We start from the raw sequence: 20,735 nt of genomic DNA, 5'->3' as shown, positions 1-20,735 counted from the left end.
TTTTATGTTTCTTAGGTGGGAACGTGTGAAAATAGTTTAACTCAATATTTCAGTGTTTAAATGTTTCTTTACCTTTTTTATTTTTTATTTAACCTTTATTTATCCAGGTAAGTCAATTGAGAACAAATTCTCATTGTACAGACAGTACAGACAACTGGCATATAATGCTCGGCATGTAATAGTCTAAAATGTCTATTTATTTAATTTTTAAATGACTTTATTGAAAGCATTTGACATTAACATGTTTTAATTATGTAAAGACATGTTCAAGGAGTTCAGATAGAGCCTGTATCAGGGCCATATTTAGTTCAATGTGTTATATGTCACTTAAATGGCCAGTATTTACTGTATTTTCTTTATTCATTGAAGCCTCTATGTTTACAGGCTTGTGGTGATGCACAATGTGCTATAGGTGCCAAAAAAAAAATCTATGTTTGGTACTGCCAATTTGTTTTGTTTTGTCATGGTTCATGTGTGCAATAAACATTACACTTCGTGAGAAAAAAAAATCAGTGGCAGAGAATCGTGATATCAATTCTAAGCTAAAAAATTGTGATTCATATTTTTCGCCTGAATCGTGCAGGCCTAAAACATATTACAATGTCTCCAGCAAAATGTATAAATCACCAACAAAACCTGTATTATATATTTAAAATAATGGAGGAATCCGAATAAAAATCCAAATAAATACCTTCTTGCCTTCTTTTCCTGGCCTTTTGAGACAAAGAATATCAAACATTCTTTCCAATTTTTCATAATCTTATATACCAAACCATGTCATGGAAAATTAACACTCCTAAATCTTAAAAATATGAACAATACAAAATAAAAATGCCCAGCCCACAATATGTTTATAAATAATAAATAATTTTTGAATCTGCCATAGGGAGAATACCAATTCTCAGCTGTGCGATAAAAATCTCTCTCTACATGAGTGAGATGTGACTTATGATTCAAGGCCATTGTTGATACACCCAACATGGCTATTCTTGTTTCCTCATTTTTTGATCAGATGTTGTCTGACTTAATCAGAATATTATTAATTTTATAGTGGTATTTTATTCAGGAAAAAGGTTATCCTATGGCTGTTTGTATTAATATTACATTAAACTCTGATGCATATAAGAAGTTTAAGTTTTGTCACTGGGAAAACATTTTTTTGAGAAAAATACTGGTATCAAAAAGAGGCTTTGTTGTATTGCCACTGAAATGCTGTGGCAACTAATTTGTATAGGCTTAAAGGTCCCATGGCGTGACAATTTCACTTTATGAGGATTTTTAACATTAATATGAGTTCCCCCAGCCTCCCTATGGTCCCCCAGTGGCTAGAAATGGTGATACTACATAACAGTGAAATTAGTGAATAAGGACAGGATTTCAAAAAAATATATATCTTTTTCAGTTTTTCAAATGATGTCATTGTATCCATGGGTGATCTTGAAGGTCTTTCGTGTTTACCTGTTTTTAATTTTAAGCTACAGAAACTCTGTATTTCTGACTCACTCACTGCTCACTTTCTGATGGGAACAGAAAGAAAACCTCACATTGTCCCTGGTCATCTGTTGGTGTAACAGTCCCCTTTAACACAGAGAATATCGTGGCTTTAACCACATGTTAACATGGATGTTGCAAATTCTTTGTTCAACACAAAGAGCTGTGTTTGAAACAGTGAACAAAATATGTAAATGGTCAGTTCTTTTTCTCATAGTCTGATACCGTTTTTTTTTTCGGCCTGCAGACATGACTCCTCAAACAATGACTGACTCATCTTCAAATATTTGAGAGGCTGTTACAATGTCACACTGTCTACCTTGATCCCTCCAAATATGAATACATCTCTGTCTGTCTGTCTTCTCTCTGCAGTATGAGTTCAAGGTGAAAAACATCAAGAAGAAAAAGGTCAACATCGTGGTGTCTGTAGACGGCGTGAAAGTCGCCTTGAGGAAAAAGAAAAAAGTGAGTGACCCTTTTACTGTTGTTAAATCTATCCTCTCTCCTTTTAAAGGTTTTGTGGGCTGCCATAGTCTCCGAGCAGTTGGGTGTTTGGTGCCTTGCTTAAGGGCACATCTCCAATCTACCAGTCCACGCTCCATTCCTGGTCCGCCCTGGACTTAGACCTGCTGGTCTGTAGTCCCTACCGGTGTTTCCCTAGGTTTGTGGAAGACTTAAGTGCAAATACTTGGTGGGGGGTTTAGGGGTCTTCCCTTTTAAGAAAATGTTACAGCCTTGCAACTTGTGCAGTTATTTTACTTGACTGTGTAGCACGTGTAGACCTTAAAAATATTCTGTTTCAATCACACTGTGGGTTTTTCTTTGTGCTAAAACGGGCACCAGTCCAGATCCATTTCCTGCATCCTGTATGTGGCAGGAGGTGGGGATCGATTCTCATCTTGATTAGACGTCAGGCAGAGGTGAGAATGGAGACATTTTTGTGAGGGAGGACAAAGGGCCTGACAGGAATCGAAAGTATGGGGGAAGATGTGGGAGGAAAGAGGCGCAGGTACCAAAAGAGTAAAGAGACGGAATGAAAAGACCGGAGCGAGTCAAAAGAGCGAAGAGAAGACCTTAAGAAACTGGAGGAAGGGAGTGCTGAGACCAGTGGGTCTGTGTTTCCAGGTGAGCTGACAGCTGTAATCCACAGAGACAGACTTCGGTTGACTTCAGCTGCCGAGAACCACAGGGAGTCTGACAGGTGGATGGAAACAAAGCAAAAAAATCACTTAGTCATGCCGTCAGTTCTCCTCACCACACTTTAATTTTTTTCATTTCAATTCATTCAACCTGGACTGGAAACCATTGCTGTCTTTCAAGGTTCCAGGCTGCTCTGCTGGACTCTGCTCCTCTAAAATGTATTTAATATATTTAAAGAAACACGGCGACTTATTGGGACTTTAGCTTATTCACCGTAACCCCCAGAGTTAGATAAGTCAATACATACCCTTCTCGTGTCCGTGCGTGTTGTAACGCTGTCTGACGGTTCCACTGGTAGTTTAGCCTAGCACAGAATTTTCCAAGGTTCCATCTAGCCTACTGCTCCCAATAAGTGACAAAATAACGCCAACATGTTCCTATTTACATGTTGTGATTTGTAGAGTCACAGCGTGTACAAAAAACAACGTAACATGAGACACAGCCATCTTCTAACCGTAAACAAACCGGGAACTATATTCTCAGACAGGCTTGCTGCAAAGCAAATCACTCCGCCCAAGTAGCAGAAGTAGCAGAGCTTCGCTTTTCTGAGAATATAGTTCCCAGTTTGTTTACGGTTAGAAGATGGCTGTGTCTCATGTTACGTTATTTTTTGTACACGCTGTGACTCTACAAATCACAACATGTAAATAGGAACATGTTGGCGTTATTTTGTCACTTATTGGGAGCAGTAGGCTAGTTGGAGCCAGTTACCTGTAGGTTCTGTGCTAGGCTAAGCTGCCAGTGGAACCGTCAGACAGCGTTACAACACGCACGGACACGAGAAGGGTATGTATCGACTTGTCTAACTCTGGGAGTTACAGTAAATAAGCTAAAGTCACAATAAGTCAGCGTGTTCCTTTAATATAACAAATTGTCAACTAGGGCTACAGCTAACGATTATTTCCATTGATCTGTCGATTATTTCCTCGATTAATCGATTAATTGTTTGGTCTATAAAAAAGGTGTAAAAAGGTAATCATCCATCTATCCATCTTCGTCCGCTTATCCGGTCTCGGGTCGCGGGGGTAGCAGCTCCAGCAGGGGACCCCAAACTTCCCTTTCCCGAGCCACATTAACCAGCTCCGACTGGGGGATCCCAAGGCGTTCCCAGGCCAGGTTAGAGATATAATCCCTCCACCTAGTCCTGGGTCTTCCCCGAGGCCTCCTCCCAGCTGGACGTGCCTGGAACACCTCCCTAGGGAGGCGCCCAGGGGGCATCCTTACCAGATGCCCGAACCACCTCAACTGGCTCCTTTCGACGCGAAGGAGCAGCGGCTCTACTCCGAGCTCCTCACGGATGACTGAGCTTCTCACCCTATCTCTAAGGGAGACACCAGCCACCCTCCTGAGGAAACCCATTTCGGCCGCTTGTACCCTGGATCTCGTTCTTTCGGTCATGACCCAACCTTCATGACCATAGGTGAGGGTAGGAACGAAAACTGACCGGTAGATCGAGAGCTTTGCCTTCTGGCTCAGCTCTCTTTTCGTCACAACGGTGCGATAAATTGAATATAATACCACACCCGCTGCGCCGATTCTTCGACCAATCTCCCGCTCCATTGTTCCCTCACTCGCGAACAAGACTCCAAGGTACTTGAACTCCTTCACTTGGGGTAAGGACTCATTCCCTACCTGGAGAAGGCACTCCATCGGTTTCCTGCTGAGAACCATGGCCTCCGATTTAGAGGTGCTGATCCTCATCCCAGCAGCTTCACACTCGGCTGCGAACCGATCCAGTGAGTGCTGAAGGTCACAGGCCGATGATGCCATCAGGACCACATCATCTGCAAAAAGCAGCGATGAGATCCCCAGCCCACCGAACTGCAACCCCTCTCCACCCCGACTACGCCTCGATATCCTGTCCATAAATACTACAAACAGGATTGGTGACAAAGTGCAGCCCTGGCGGAGGCCAACTCTCACCTGAAACGAGTCCGACTTACTGCCGAGAACCCGGACACAGCTCTCGCTTTGGTTGTACAGAGATTGGATGGCCCTGAGAAGGGACCCCCTCACCCCATACTCCCGCAGCACCTCCCACAGTATCTCCCGGGGGACCCGGTCATAGGCCTTCTCCACATCCACAAAGCACATGTAGACCGGTTGGGCATACTCCCAGGCTCCCTCCAGGATCCTTGCGAGAGTAAAGATCTGGTCCGTTGTTCCACGACCAGGACGGAATCCGCATTGTTCCTCTTCAACCTGAGGTTCGACTATCGACCGAACCCTCCTTTCCAGCACCTTGGAGAAGACTTTACCAGGGATGCTGAGAAGTGTGATACCCCTATAATTGGCACACACCCTCTGGTCCCCCTTTTTGAAAAGGGGAACCACCACCCCGGTCTGCCACTCCTTAGGCACCGTCCCAGACTTCCACGCAATGTTGAAGAGGCGTGTCAACCAAGACAACCCCTCCACACCCAGAGCTTTAAGCATTTCTGGACGGCTCTCATCAATCCCTGGGGCTTTGCCACTGTGGAGTTGTTTAACTACCTCAGCAACTTCCACCAGGGAAATTGACGACAATCCCCCATCATCCTCCAGCTCTGCCTCTACCATAGAGGGCGTATTAGTCGGATTTAGGAGTTCCTCAAAGTGCTCCTTCCACCGCCCTATTACCTCCTCAGTTGAGGTCAACAGCGTCCCATCCTTACTGTACACAGCTTGGATGGTTCCCCGCTTCCCCCTCCTGAGGTGGCGAACGGTTTTCCAGAAGCACCTTGGTGCCGACCGAAAGTCCTTCTCCATGTCTTCTCCGAACTTCTCCCACACCCGCTGCTTTGCCTCTTTCACGGCAGAGGCTGCAGCCCTTCGGGCCCTTCGGTACCTTGCCACTGCCTCCGGAGTCCTCTGGGATAACATATCCCGGAAAGACTCCTTCTTCAGTCGGACGGCTTCCCTGACCACCGGTGTCCACCACGGTGTTCGTGGGTTACCGCCCCTTGAGGCACCTAAGACCCTAAGACCACAGCTCCTCGCCGCAGCTTCAGCAATGGAAACTTTGAACATTGTCCACTCGGGTTCAATGCCCCCAGCCTCCACAGGGATGCACGAAAAGCTCCACCGGAGGTGTGAGTTGAAAGTCTGTCGGACAGGGGCCTCCTCCAGACGTTCCCAATTTACCCGCACTACCCGTTTGGGCTTACCAGGTATGTCCAGAGTCTTCCCCCACCCTCTGACCCAACTCACCACCAGATGGTGATCGGTTGACAGCTCTGCCCCTCTCTTCACCCGAGTGTCCAAAACATATGGCCTCAGATCAGATGAAACGATTATAAAATCGATCATTGACCTTTGGCCTAGGGTGCTCTGGTACCAAGTACACTTATGAGCATCCCTATGTTCGAACATGGTGTTCGTTATAGACAATCCATGACTAGCACAGAAGTCCAACAACAAACAACCACTCTGGTTTAGATCAGGGAGGCCGTTCCTCCCAATCACGCCTCTCCATGTGTCTCCATCATTGCCCACGTGCGCGTTGAAGTCCCCCAGCAGAACTATGGAGTCCCCCACTGGAGCCCCATATAGGACTCCACTCAAGGTCTCCAAGAAGGCCGAATACTCCGAACTCTTGTTTGGTGCATATGCACAAACAACAGTCAGAGTTTTCCCCCCCACAACCCGCAGGCGTAGGGAGGCGACCCTCTCGTCCACCGGGGTAAACTCCAACGTAGCGGCGCTCAGCCGGGGGCTTGTGAGTATCCCCACACCCGCCCGGCGCCTCACACCCTGGGCAACTCCGGAGAAGAAAAGAGTCCAACCCCTATCCATGAGTATGGTTCCAGAACCGAGACTGTGCGTAGAGGTAAGCCCCACCAGATCTAACCGGTAGCGCTCCACCTCCCGCACCAGTTCCGGCTCCTTCCCCCACAGAGAGGTGACATTCCACGTCCCCAGAGCCAGCGTCTGCTGCCCGGGTCTGGTCCGTCGAGGCCCCTGACCTTCACTGCCACCCATGTGGCAGCGCACCCGACCCCAGCGGTTCCTCCCACAGGTGGTGGGCCCATGGGATGGAGAGATGGTGCCACGTAGCTTTTTCGGGCTGTGCCCGGCCGGGCTCCGTGGCAAACCCGGCCACCAGACGCTCGCTGACGAGCCCTCCATCTGGGCCTGGCTCCAGATGGGGGCCCCGGGCTTCCTCCGGGCAGGGTCACTCCATCTCTTCCTCGGTCACTCATAGGGTTTTTGAACCATTCTTTGTCTGGCCCCTCACCTGAGACCACTTTGCCTTGGGAGACCCTACCAGGAGCACAAAGCTCCAGACAACACAGCCCTCAGGTTCATAGGGACACACAAACCTCTCCACCACGATAAGGTGATGGTTCCAGGAGATAAAAAGGTAATCAGTGTTTCCCAAAGGCCAAGATGACGTCCTAAAATGTCTAGTTTTGTCCACCACTCAAAGGTATTCAGTTTCCTGTCATAGAGGAGTGAAGAAACTAGAAAATAGTCACATTTAACAGGCAGGAATCAGATAATTCTTATTTTTTTCATTAAAAAATGACTCAAACCAATTGATCGACTCTCAAAATAGTTGCCGATTAATTTAATAGTTAACAACTAATCGATGAATCTTTGCAGTGCAGGGCCAGAGACTGTTATGGAATTGTTTTATCAGCCTGCAAGTTGGTAGGAAGAACAAAAATGGCATATTTGGATACAAGGGATTTCTCTATTGCAAAGGGAGATGTTTTGACCTTAACTTGTAATTGCAGGCAGATGTGCATTGCAGATATACAAAAGTGTGTCATTAAAAGGAGGCTTAATTAAGGTGTCTAAATGGTCTTCTAAGGAGCCGCCTATTCATTACACAAATAAAGTGTGCACCTTCTTTTGTGTGTGGATGGTACATACATTTGAGAATATGTGGAATATTACTATAATATAATATAAAGATGGTCCATTTTTTGCTTCCCGTTAGTGATTCCTGAACTTGCGTATTGGCCGATACCGAGTACCGATCCAGTACCAGTGTGTCATATATTTTAATATGTTTTAACAGCTGTATACTACGATCCCTGTATGGATGTGTTATGATTTCTATCATTTTTGTTCTGTCTGGCTCAGGTTAAACTTTTTGTGAAATATGAACAAACACAAACAATGAACACCTTTCTTTTGCAGTCCAGTTTGACGGTCAGTCATAATGGAAAAAAGAACATAAATAAACTGCTATGAATTGATTTTTTTCAGGGCTAAATTACAAAGTACCAGGTCGGTGCATAAACTCCAGTACTTGCCGATACCAGCATTTTAGGCCATATCGGAGGCTCATTTGATGCTGGTATCGGTATCAGGACATCTTTAATATAATATTACCCTATCTGACAGCTGCGGCTCATAGGTATTGTAGTTCAGCCATCTGTCATCTAAAGCGTAACATTCTCCGTTGAAGATAGTGTTTCCTTCCACTTTGCAACTCTATTATCCTCATGTCTATTAAGAGCAGCTCTGGCTGTACTTTGGTCCCTTTAAAAAAAGGAAAAAAAAGATGAATTCATGTCGTCCAGGAAGCCATCTAACAAGCTACTTTTCGTGTCTCAAAACAAACCAAGAGAGAGAGAAGATGTGATGGAAGTGATTTAAATGAACATCCCTTCTGTGTTGTATTGGCTGATGAGGTAAATATTAAAGCCATCGTCGAAGGCTCGATGTCAAATTAACTGGCAGTCTGGAAAGAAAGGCCGGTCGATTAAAACATGTTTTTTTCCACCTGTTTTCTTGTCTCTGGCTCCCTGGCCTGAACGCTGAAATGTCAAGTGTGACGGTCAGTAATCTATTTACATCTCTGAGCGCGTCGGGGGCAACGAAAGACCGGAGATGGTAGTGATTGACTTGATTCAGTCAACAAAGCTCTGTGGAGATAGAAATCAATAGGAATTATTCCTGTGTGCTCATGTGTTGACATTTTGATTGTGACATTAAACTGGAAATAGATTTAAACAAATGGACAGACAAAAGCAAAAATGTAAATAAATGCCTCAAAAATGGAGATGTTACAATAACAATTTCCCCTCCTCCGGTCCTTAGGTTACGCGTTCAATAGTTGAATGTGTGAACTTAAACGTTTGTTTTTTGTTTCCACAGAAGAAGGAGTGGATGTGGGATGAGAGCAAGATGATGGTGATGCAGGATCCCATTTACAGGTCAGCTGGCCACAAAGTTTATTTTGTACATAACATTTTCTTTCTAGGTAGCTCAACTGGAAATGCTACTTTATTTTGTTTTTAATTCTTATTCTAATGCCCTCAGTCCTTATGGCTCATTTGGCCTTCTCAAAACTAATTTGAATCCAAACTTGATTAAATGCACTGTGGCTACTGAGGAAATCTTTTGTCTCTTTCACTGCAAGCGTTGACATTTTGGAGAAAGAAGGATATTGTAGCGCGTTGATGATAACTTTTACTGACTTCAGGACAAAGCAACACAGAGATGAAATGAAAAATAGATGAGTTATTACGAAATGTTGCCGCATAAACGTGGTATCTGGGAGAGTAGAGGACCATTGATAACAGACAGCAAACTGTGGGTGAGTCAGAGATGTGTTTTTTTTTTTACTATTATGAACAATGCAATCATTTCTTTTAATATTGCATTTTGAGAAAAGGCAAGAAGCTGCAATGAAGGCAATTTTGAAAAATGTATTTCAATAATGCATCTACATCTTGGTTAGGTTTGGGTGTGGGATCTCATAGTCTTGCTTTGCGAGACCTTCCTCCACAGCGCTGCTTAGGAGGGTCTGGCTGGTCCACACAGCATTCCAGGATGGGAGAAAAATGTGCTCTGGTTTATTTGCTTATTTGTTTATTTCTTTAAACCAATCACAATCGTCTTGGGCGGTGCTAAGCACCGGACGGAGCAACGGTGCCACCGGAGGGAACTTGTTTTGGTGGAACATGTGTATGTTCAAAAGCTGTTTTAGTCGTGCAACAGAAAACTCAGATTGGACAGATAGTCTAGCTAGCTGTCTGGATTTACCCTGCAGAGATCTGAGGAGCAGTTAACCACCAGAGTTTAAAATTACAACACAAAGAAAGCGGAAGGTAACGGACATCGGTGAAAATACATTGACCTACATTGAATTTCCTGCGGCACCTGAGCAATCCCGGAAGTGGAACATCGAGGATATTGACTAGAGATCTCATGATGTGCTTGTGTCAATTGACATCTTGTGTGTTATCACTTACCTACATTTTTAAAAACATTACATAAATGACAGATATTCTCAATATGGAGACATTTTTAACTGTAGGCTGCATAAAATGGCTAACAAGAAGGTAATGTAAGACTGAAAATTGAATCCTACAGTGTGAATATCTTCAAAAGGCTTCAAAAAGTTAACAAACCCTGGTTCAGCTCAAGATCAGAATTAAGGCTTCTGTGCATGTTTGTTCTCTTAGTGAAAACGTAATGAATGTAATCAATGGAGAGACGTGGGGACAGAATTATGGATTTGTGTGTGTGTGTGTGTGTGTGTGTGTTCTTGTTTAACTATATTCGTGGGGTCCAAAAACCGGGAGTCCAGTATACTTGTGGGGTCCGAACAGCCTTGTGGGGCCAAAATGCTGGACCCCACAAGTTTAAAGGTCTGTTTGAGGGTTAAGACTTGGTTTTAGGGTTAGGGTTATAATTAGGTTATGGTTAGGGTGAGGGTAAGGGTTAAGGTTAGGCATTTAGTTGTGATGGTTAAGGTTAGGGTAAGGGGCTAGGGAATGCATTATGTCAATGACGGGTCCCCAAAAAGATAGTGAAACGCACTGTGCGCGCGCGTGTGTGTAGTGACATCCATACACTCTGTTGCACCTCACTGGGTATCGTCTTTTTCTCTGTACCCTTCTCTCTCTCACACACACACACACACACACACACACACACACACACACACACACACACTCCCAGGCGGGCACAGCTCTGCGTCCAGGAGCCCAGTTGGAGCTTCAGCTTTTGGAAGTGATTCTGTCAGAAAGATGGATTTTGCCGGGCTGTTTGTGTAAGCATCCCTGAGCTTAGAAATTCTGAAAGATTTTGTTTTTGGTTGGATATGCCTTAGCTTGTCCTGCTCATTGGAGCCTTGTGCACAGTTCTTAATATTACAGTCACAATGTTACCCCGCAGGAGGAGGCTGGGGGGGGGCATCAAGCAGACTACGATGGGTAAGCCCCATCGATCAGTCACTGTCATCTGCTGAGCCGAGTCTGACAGATCTCTTCAACTTAATTACAAAATGACGGTCCAAAGAGTAGTCTCACTCATTTAATCTTTGGCCTCTCATGTGTGAAATGGCACCTCTCTACCATTTTTACCTGAAGGGCAAAACATTTCAAATAAGTGTCTTTTGATTGGTTATTGTGCTTAAATCATCTCCTGGTTACGATTCTTGGTTATATTTTTGGTTTGAGCAAGTAATTTTTTTACAAACAGAACAAAATGTGTAGATAACAAAAACAACCTTTTGTTCTACATCCAGTCTTCCTAAGCGTTTAGCCTTTTGGCGTCACCTTTTGACGCGCTTGGTCCGGACTCTTGGCGTCACTTTTTGACAGCTTTAGTCCGGTCTCGGACTTGTCTTGGACACGTTGGTATTTGGACTCTGACTTGTCTTGGACTCGGCCATTGGACTCATCAAATATTCTAGTTGGTCTCCACCGCGTCCAGCGATATATGCTTTTTTTCTAAAGTAACTTCCTCCTTTAAAACAAAACCATTGATGAAGCGCGCTTGTTCAGAAAACAGGTATTGGTTTAATTCAAAAAAATCAATCTAGAACGGGCATTGACATTGGCTGCCTGGTTCAGCCGGGCTATGTCATGTACAGTTCCTCAATTTGGGCCACAGGCACAATGTCGCAAAGCACTTTGTACTCTGGATTCTTCAGGACAAGTAATAAGTTCAAGAATGTGAACATGTCCGTTTTTTTTTGTTATTTGTTACATTTTCCATCGGCAGTCCAGAATGTTCTTGTTACACCAGAATAAATAGACTCAACATCTAAAATGTGAAGTTGCACTTCAGCTTCATGTGACTTGAGTACGTACGTTTAACTGACATCCGGCACAAGAACAGTACAGTTAGGTTTAGGAAAAGGTGGGTGGGGTTACAAAATGTACATTTCAGTGACACGCAGGATAAGAACGGGACACAATCCCCGGTCTCCTGAGTGAAAGTCCTGTGTTGTTTGACCCATCCACCACCCCAACCAACCTCCTTATGCATATTTTTGGTCTTTCATATTTCTTGCTACTGTTGTCGCTCTTAATATTATGTCATCTTACAGCGCCACTGTAGAGCTGCTGCTATGCCCGGTGCGTTCCATAGAGACGCCAAAGGGTGATTTTTGCGTCTGTATCTGACGCTGAGAGCCACTGACCAAGCCTCAGTATTTTACGAGTTGGGAAAGAGAACGGGTTGGATACGTCCTTGCCCCATTCCAATACAAAACAGGGTCTCAATACCCACCCCTGCCAGAGGCAGGTGTTAACTAAGTAGAAGTGTCCCACCCTGAGTCATACCAGATGCGAGAAGCATCCAGTCTCTTGACCTTGTTCTATTATCAGTCAGTGTATCCTCTGGTGGCCTTGACTGATTAAATTCAATTAATAATCGGCCACATTCTTACATGAAAGCATGATTTAGCATACATGATAGCTGTATACTTCCCACAGCTCACTTCCTAACCAGACAGTTGGGACAGTACTAGTATAGCTATGTCCTTGGCTTCTTTCAAAGTAATGTTACACTGGAAGTTAATGTGTTATCAAAATGCAAGAAGTGCAGTTTATGTCTCAGCTTGAGCATCGTTTATTCAAATTTTATTAGTAAAACTGACCCTATGCAGTGTGCTAACTAGTTATACAGGAGACGAGAGATTAGCCTGTAAATGTAAATGGGCGAAAGATTTAGCATGTGTGCCTCATATCAATAAAATGTAAATTAGAAGGCTTCCCTCGGCCACTGGAAATCCCCGTGTGAGAAAATATGGTGTGAACGTAACCTTTTGGTAATTGAACCGTTTGAATTAATGCGCTTCATAAGTTAAAGCGATACATATTCATATCTAGCTTTTCAAATGCACTTCAAGCTGTTTTAAATGTTTTAAAAGTGTGGGTTTTTCAGATTCACTGCGGCTGGAGGCCTATATCATTTGGGAAGATTTAGCTGAGCGCTTTGCATTTCTTCTGTGCATTCCTTTTCATCTTCAGCTGCTTTCTAGCTGGAGCAGCTGGCTCACTGCCAATGAGGCTGTCCATCACCTTGGATACATCATACCCTTGTACACATGTCTGAGGACACTTGTGGTGATCAGTGGTGATTCTATGGTCTGTTGTGGCCCTAGGGAAGCATTCCTAGGGAGCCCCTCAAAACCAGAGTTCGTCACCATTATGTTCTAAACTCTACAAATGCTGCTTATGGACCTTGCCTATGGAAAATGCTGCCACTATGTCCTCCAGATCTAAAGACATTCGCACATTTCGCTCTATTGAAATGAGACCCAGTCCTGGAAGTCTCTCCTGGGACCGGAGCTAGACGGACCCCCACTCCAGGCTGGAGTCTCTAGTTCCACTAGCTAGGTTAACTAACAAAAAACGTGAAAGAATAAACGCCATTAGTCTAACGTTAATGCTTGCTAGCTAAAGGTATTTAAATGTCTCCCCCATAGTTAAGGTTGAATGACAGCACTCAAGACAGTTACTGTTAACAACTTCATCTTTATTAGCTGCTCTACTTACCACTGTCTTGCTTTTTTTTTTCCTTCTCATCCTTATTTTTTCTCTGTTCTTTTTTTCACTCCCAGAAGGATAACTCCTCTTCATTTTCCTTTGACTTTCAATTGAAAAAAATTGTATCATGCTTTGACGGGAATGGGGTCCCTTCAGACAGCCTGGTCTCACAAAATTCCGTGAAATGATCACAAACTGTTACCAGCGCTTTACGTGGTGGTGGCACGGAATGTGTGAAAATTTCGTGTGGCCACCACGGAAAACAATGCCAATGTAAAGTCAATGAGAAAATGACGTAGCATTAAGCGCGACTACGGTAGCGAGTAGAATGTAAGGCCGAAATTCCACGTTGGTTGGGGTGGTGGATGGGTCAAACACAGGACTTTCACCCAGGAGACCGGGGTTCGTATCCCGCATGTCACGTTTCCTAAACGCCAACCGCCCCGTTCTTCTCGCGTTTCACGGAACCGTAAGCCCACCCACAACCTTTTCCTGAACCCAACCGTCCCATTCTTCCCGCGTGTCACGGAACCGTAAGCCCACCCATGACCTGTTCCTTAACTTAAGGGGCCGTGTTTATTCAACGGAATTCTTCCATCACAGAATGTTTTGCGATTCCGTGAAACTGCCACAGATTTTGAGTTAAGGGGCTGTGTTCATGTCACGGAATTCTGTGAGATCAGGTTGCTTCAGATGTCATTGCAAAAAGTAATTTGTTTGTTTAAGGGGGAGGGGGTTGGAGTGGATTAAAGTTTGTCAGCCCTCGGGGGGGGGGCCCTAACGGCCTTGGGCCCCAAGCAGTTGCCTGGCTTGCCAGTTGACAAGCTCCGGCTCTGGTGGTGATATTCCACTAACATTTAATTTATTACACAGATTCTAGCTGTGGATCTGAGGCAGACAAGAGAAGGGGGAAAAAGTCAACCAAATATCTTAATAACTTCACTCTGTGGGTCAAAAACTGTTTCTCGTAATGATAGAACAACAACACATTTGTGTGCAAATATCAACATGTGTGCAAGAATACACAAGAAGTGCTTCTCAGGACCTTGTACACACATACATATCCATCCAGACAGTCACAAGTGTGCAAACACACTTGAATGATTTATGTTCTGTCCTATAAATAAAAGCCACATGGACACAGGCAAGCGAACTAGAAGACAGTTGACAACTATTCAGTATCAGGTACAGTCCCATGCTGCATTAAAGCTGTAAAAACATTGATACGGTCACTGCCTGCTCCAACAATGTTGAATCGCCGTCACAGAAGACAGGTCTGTGTCTGTTGTAGCGATACGGGATGTAACCGTCCCTATCCCATCTGAACGCCATTAATCCAAGAAGACGATACTGACAAAGAGAACTGCGGCAGCTCTCAAATGGCCATGATCACATTGCAAACCAGTTTGCTCCTCTTGCAGAAGTGGCAAACACTCCATGATGAGAAGAGCTGATGACGCCCAGTATAAGTGAAGCTTGAACGAGTAGGCTTCACTAGTATTTACTGGATACAGTCTGAAGTGAGGGCCCTTGTCATGATGTTAGTCCATTGTCTGCTGTGTGCCTACACTGTGCTCCAACGCATATGATTCACAGCTGCTTTCAGCTGTCAGTGACATCACACTACTGTCTAATCAAAGCATTCATATTATGTCTCTTCCAAAGAGTGGAACTGTTGTAGATTATGGTATTGGTGTGGATCCTGTGATAATGTTTTTTTTTTTTTTGCAAAGCCTGGTGTGGAGCGATAATCTCAGACAGGATGCAGAATGTTTCGGGCAATCCACAATCTCAACTTGAGCCACAGCCTGTGTTATGTCAATATTAAAATAGTCCTGTAAATCACTGGTAATGTTTTGCCTTGTAACACCATAAAATGATGCAATGTCTACCCATGTACCCATGTGACCCCAAGTCACAGGTTGTGGCTTTAGCGTCGATGTGAGCTGTAAATAGTTCAGCCAAAGAGTCAATTTGCCTTCTCAGGTTGTTAAAATTGTTGTCAAAAATAGTTTGTGGCCGGGTTGGCTCAGTGGGTAGAGCAGGCGCACAAAAACATAGAAGTTTATGCCTCGACGCAGAGGTCCAGGGTTCGAATCCGACCTGTGACGATTTCCTGCCTGTCTTCCCCCTCTCTCTCTCCTTTCTCACCTAGCTGTCGTGTCCATTAAAGGCGGAAGAGCCCAAAAAAATACTCACTATTACTAATAAAGGCAAAATATTTTAAATTAAATGCTTTGTTTACAATGTAAATAGAGCGGCTGCTGCTCTTTCGTTAACGCTGCCGTCTGAGTTTATGGTTTGTAAACTTTTTACAACTTGCCACCGCAGCTTGTGTAACCATGGCAACAACAGAAAGTATAGAGAAGGAAATCATATAGTCGCTCCTTTTACTGGTTACCTGAATGATACACGTCTTCACCTGCAGAGAACGCACAGATCGGTGTCTGAAAACACCTTGATTGATCCATTGCAACGAGAAGAATCTAGTGCTCCTGCATGTTTGAGCTCTTGTACTCTGTTGTTGTCGGAGATGCTCACAGCTGTTCTTTGCCTTGAATAGGAGCCTAATGTGTCTTTATCATTAGGGCTTTGTTTGAATGGATGAGTTAATTAGGTCATTTTCAGCCACATGCAACCTGAGAGTAGACATGGTGCTGCACAATTACAGCAATCTGCTACAGCTTACTGCTAAATCAAACACTTCTGTTGTCTGAAGCACCTGTGATTTTGATTATTAGTATTATTGTTTAAAGAACATTTGTTTGGCCATCATGCACATTGCACTCAACAGGTCTCTACTAATACAGTCGTAGCTGAAAAGTTAGATAGAGAATCTTTGAAAAAGGCGGACGGAGGAAGTGAAAAACGGCGATGCTGCAGTAGTGAAACCTGCTGAGATTATAAAGATCTGAGATGTGGATGCATGTGCGTCTGAGCCGTGTACATGTGAATCACACCTGTGTCTGGGATTTGTGGCTGTTCAAATGGGCCATAATGTCCAAAACTCAAAAGAATCTCATACTTTTTTAGAACTACGACAAAAGAAAACATATTACTCTTTCTGACATTGAAAATGTCCTGGAAAATGATTTTTTTGAATAGCCTGACTCACACTTAGTGTGCAGTACGCTGCCACATATGATGGAGTGCACCCTTAGGCACTGTTCTCCTTGTATATTTTCCATTAGAGTGAGCAAAAATGATTTAACAATTTAAGACCAAATCTGTTATAGAGAAGTTTTGTGCTGCCATAATTTGCATCAGAGATGAGATTCAATTTATATGGGAGGAAATGTCTCCTTGGCTGCTCATACCATCTGTTTGTTATTATTAATCCATACATCTACAGAAAACACTGCATGGTCACGAGTCATCAGATACTCCAATATATAAAATGTATATGAATGTTCAGGTCTTGACATCTATTTGTTTTTCTTTCATTACACATAATGAATGCTGCTCAGTAAGCAGTCATAGTGCAGTCAGGTGAAATGTTCTTTGCAGTGATGTGAAATGTTTCGCTATTTGTATATAAACTGAACTAGCCAGTAAAACCAGTGGAGCTGCTGTCGAGGGCCTGTGAGTCAGTATGAGTGACTGGAGAGACCACATACATGTTTCATTAATTTAGCCACGATGCCATCCGATTACAACGTCCTTCAATGGAACAACAATATTCTCAGAAGCTCTCATGTCCTTGCCGAAGGTGTAATGATATTCCTGTTTAGACAGGTTTTTTTTCCCCTATTGCTATATTTCATGCAGAGACTGTATAAAGGAAATGGACGTAGCATCCGGGTCTGAGAAGTGAAGCCAATCTGAAAGTGTAAAATAGACGATAAAGCCAGATATGCTTTAGGGCGTGGCTACTTTGTGATTGACCAGTCGCTATAACTGCGACCTGTCAATCATTATAGAGGCTTAGCAATGTGTACGCATGGCTCTGTGTACATTTAAATAGCCGTGAACTTGTAAAGACAAAAAAGTCCGGGGTGCTCAGGAAGTTCAATCAAATGCTTGAAGGTGTTCTTTGGGGTCGGGAATTCAATTGAATGTAGAGAAAAAGAAAAAATCCAAGGCACTCTTCTTCAAAATTACGGCACTGACAGCCTTCTTCAGGGTTCTTCTTCACCCTGAAGAAGGCTGTCAGTGCCGCTACGCGTGGGTTGCTTCTCCCAATGTCTTTTAAATTTTCTATCATGAAATAGCCAGTAAAATAAAGGCTTTTTAAGTAATTTTGAAGAAGAGTGCCTTGGATTTTTTCTTTTTCTCTACAGCCGTGAACTTGTTTGTGGGTGTTGTCTGTGGTTTTGTCTTAGAACTTTGCCCCTTTCACTGTGTGTTTTTTTAACTTCATGAAAGTTAATTGTAACATTTTGGGCGCCTACAAATGTCTTGTTCAGCGTTCGATTGTACTAATAGACACCCTGTGGGCCCTATCTTGCACCCGGCGCAGCGCAAAGCCCAACGCAATTGTCTTTGCTAGTTTAAGACCGACGCAGTTTTCAATTTCCCATCTAGCTCCTGCGTCGTTTAAATAGCAAATGCACCTGCGCCCATGGGCGTGCTGGTCTTACGGGGCGGTGTGTTTAGGTGCTTTCTGGGAGTATTGCTATCTTGAGGCAGCGGAAAGTGATCGTGCCATTGACCAACAAAAACCTGGTCTAAAGTCAATAAGGCAGCATTTCATTGTTATTTTAACAGCAAATTAGTAAAATGTGCCTAGGCTTGTGCACAGAGGGACTTGTGCACACAGGGACACGCCACAGCGCACAAACATGCAAAAGATTTTTGGCCCACATGAGCGGGCCAAATTCTCTGGGCGGGCAGAGAAAGGGGGAGGTAACCTTGCTCCTTGGCCACTGGGGGACCATAGGCAGGCTAGGGGAACTCACATTAATGTTTAAAAAAACTCATAAAGTGAATTTGTCATGCCATGGGACCTTTAAGTAGTGTAGAAATTTAGGAAATTTGTTTTAAATTTTAAAAATAAATTCTGGGGGAGGACCTCCCACCCCCACCAGTTATGTATCTTTCCAAGTTTACTCCCCATTTTAAAACATAACCAGAGGCCCATGACTGTAAATACTGGCCAGTACAAAACAGCAACAGCAGAGGACATTGATGGTATAGGTGAAAACTTTCAGCAATGGAGGAGAACTAAAAGTCACGTTGCTTTTAATGTTTTCACTCAACATTTACAAGTGTAGATCTTTCTGCTCTGTCTCTTAACCCACACAGACAGGATGTGTGTGGTTGTGTTTTACATTTTACCTGCCAGAGAGCCGCAGCCTCGGGGCAAAAGCAGCAGGCCAACTCAGTCAGGAGTGTATCAGAATCCCCTCAGATTAAGCACATATACCTACCCACACACATCAAACCGACAGCCCGAGCACCTTTTTTTAGTTACAAAGTTCTTGGCAAACACAAACATCAACATACGCACAAGACAGACATCCAATCTGGAAAAAAACACACAAAATCTTTATTTGTCTCTGACCACGCATATGCACTTGCACGCAGTTTTATAACTTATAATGATAACAATAACTATTTGTATAGCACCTTTCAAACATAAAATGCAGTTGTTTTAAGTATGACTTGAGACCACCCAATTCAGAGCTGTAGGTGCAGGGCTGGGAGCAAAAAGACCTTGGAGGGGTAAAACAACACCACAGCCATGTCAGAGTACTAAATAACTTAATAGTACATCATTTATAAACCTCCCAAGCTGATTCATTTATCGATGTATGTATTATGTATGTCTCAAAATCAATTGTCCTGGCAAATAAGTGCAGAAAAAGTAACAAGCAAATGTTTCTTTTTGAGTTATTTTCTTGAGAAGTGATGTAAGAATTATTCTGCCTGGTCTCAAACTATCGACTTAAGATAATATTGATAATAAATAGATCCATAGATTAAAGGGTAACTACCGTTTTTTTCAACCTGGACCCTATTTTCCTATGTTTTTGTGTCTGAGTGACTGTTGGGAATAACAATCGTTGACATTGGTCCGGTATTAAGCGAGATCACTGCAGTCGGCAGTGGCGAAACAAGCTGCAATGTAAGTCAATCGGGCAGTTATCCAGCTTGTATTTACCTTCACAAAAGTGCTCATTTTGCCACTGACCTCAGAAGTGTCTGAATAGTGAGTGAGTGAATGGGGGAATGGTTTTGAACACAGCTCTAGTGTATTGAAGCAATTCTTTGTGGTGTTTGTCAGAGAGATATTGGAAAGTAGTAGTGAGAGTGTATGTATAGTACGCGTGTGTGTGCATGTGTTATAACTTGTCCCGTCTTCGACCATGGTAATTGCTGTCATTCTCTTAGGCGCAGGCCGCCCTCGCTGACTTCCACCTAACAGTCTGTATTAGAAGTGTTTGTCTCTGCCCCTCTATTCTCACTCCCAACCCCTCTAGTGGGAAGTTCACACCCACCCAATTAAAGTCAATCTTATGTCTGTGTGTTGCAGAAACACCCTGATTATGTGATAGGGATGCAAGCTCTGATATGGAGCATTCCCACATGCTTTGATATTTTAGTGTACTTGTGCCATGCTGATTACACACTACACAGTCATTGTGCACACTTACAGCGTACACACACATGAAAGGCCAAAAAAACTGTTTTTCACAACCCCATTCAGTCCTATACCATCTCTGTCTCAGCAGCATCCTATTCGTCTGTGCTCTGTGCTAATGGACTGTCCAGTCAAATTTGATAGTGTGTTCATTTCCCCAAAGGGGAAGAACTCATTCAGGAAAAATGAAATTGGAACAGCAATTTCCCTTGGAAAGGAACTCTTCTGAAATGTATCGGGTAACATTTAAAGGATCAGTTTTCTTAAATTACAAAAGAAGAGGTCATGCAGTTTTTGTTTTTTTCTGCCCAAGTTTTGAGATATCTGCATCTGAAGCTTCTGCTGCGACTCAGCGTATTGGAAGTAAAGAAAATTTCATTCATCCCCCTCAAATCTTTAAATAAGTACATTTTGAAAATCAAAACAGCTTTTTCTGGTTATTCTAGATAATCTACAGAGTGACTGTAATCTCTTTTCATAGGGACTATTTCTACAGTGAGTACACACAGAGAGGTTGAAGGATTATTTAGATTAACCATGTGATTGCTTCTGGGAGAGAAAACAAATTATCCAGTGGCTTTTTTGAGATGCATTTGAGCAACACAAATGCAATGATATTCACCTCCATTGTCATTGGGTTTGCAGCAGAAAGCTCAGACATGGATATTTTGAAAAAATATAAGCAGTAGCAGTAGTGAACTTGAGATTTTGGACATTTATAATTCATCTTCATTTTGGGG

General features: G+C 43.4%; 1 protein-coding gene across 5 annotated transcripts in view; it reads left to right on the top strand.

The window, feature by feature from the left end:
* Positions 1 to 20,735, top strand: part of nos1apa (nitric oxide synthase 1 (neuronal) adaptor protein a) — a 205,146-nt gene that overhangs the window by 68,541 nt on the left and 115,870 nt on the right. For 4 of the 5 annotated variants that reach the window (XM_031282404.2, XM_036007154.1, XM_036007155.1 and 1 more), the window contains 2 exons: positions 1,864 to 1,956; positions 8,782 to 8,840. In XM_031282404.2, coding sequence (XP_031138264.1) covers positions 1,864 to 1,956; positions 8,782 to 8,840 — 152 coding nt within the window. Of the gene's footprint in view, positions 1 to 1,863; positions 1,961 to 8,781; positions 8,841 to 20,735 lie in introns of all 5 variants that reach the window. The other variant, XM_036007156.1, reaches the window with a different exon arrangement.

The sequence above is a fragment of the Sander lucioperca genome, chromosome 11 (assembly GCF_008315115.2).
Source record: "Sander lucioperca isolate FBNREF2018 chromosome 11, SLUC_FBN_1.2, whole genome shotgun sequence".
NCBI lineage: Eukaryota > Metazoa > Chordata > Actinopteri > Perciformes > Percidae > Sander > Sander lucioperca.
This window is presented reverse-complemented; position numbering and strand designations above follow the sequence as displayed.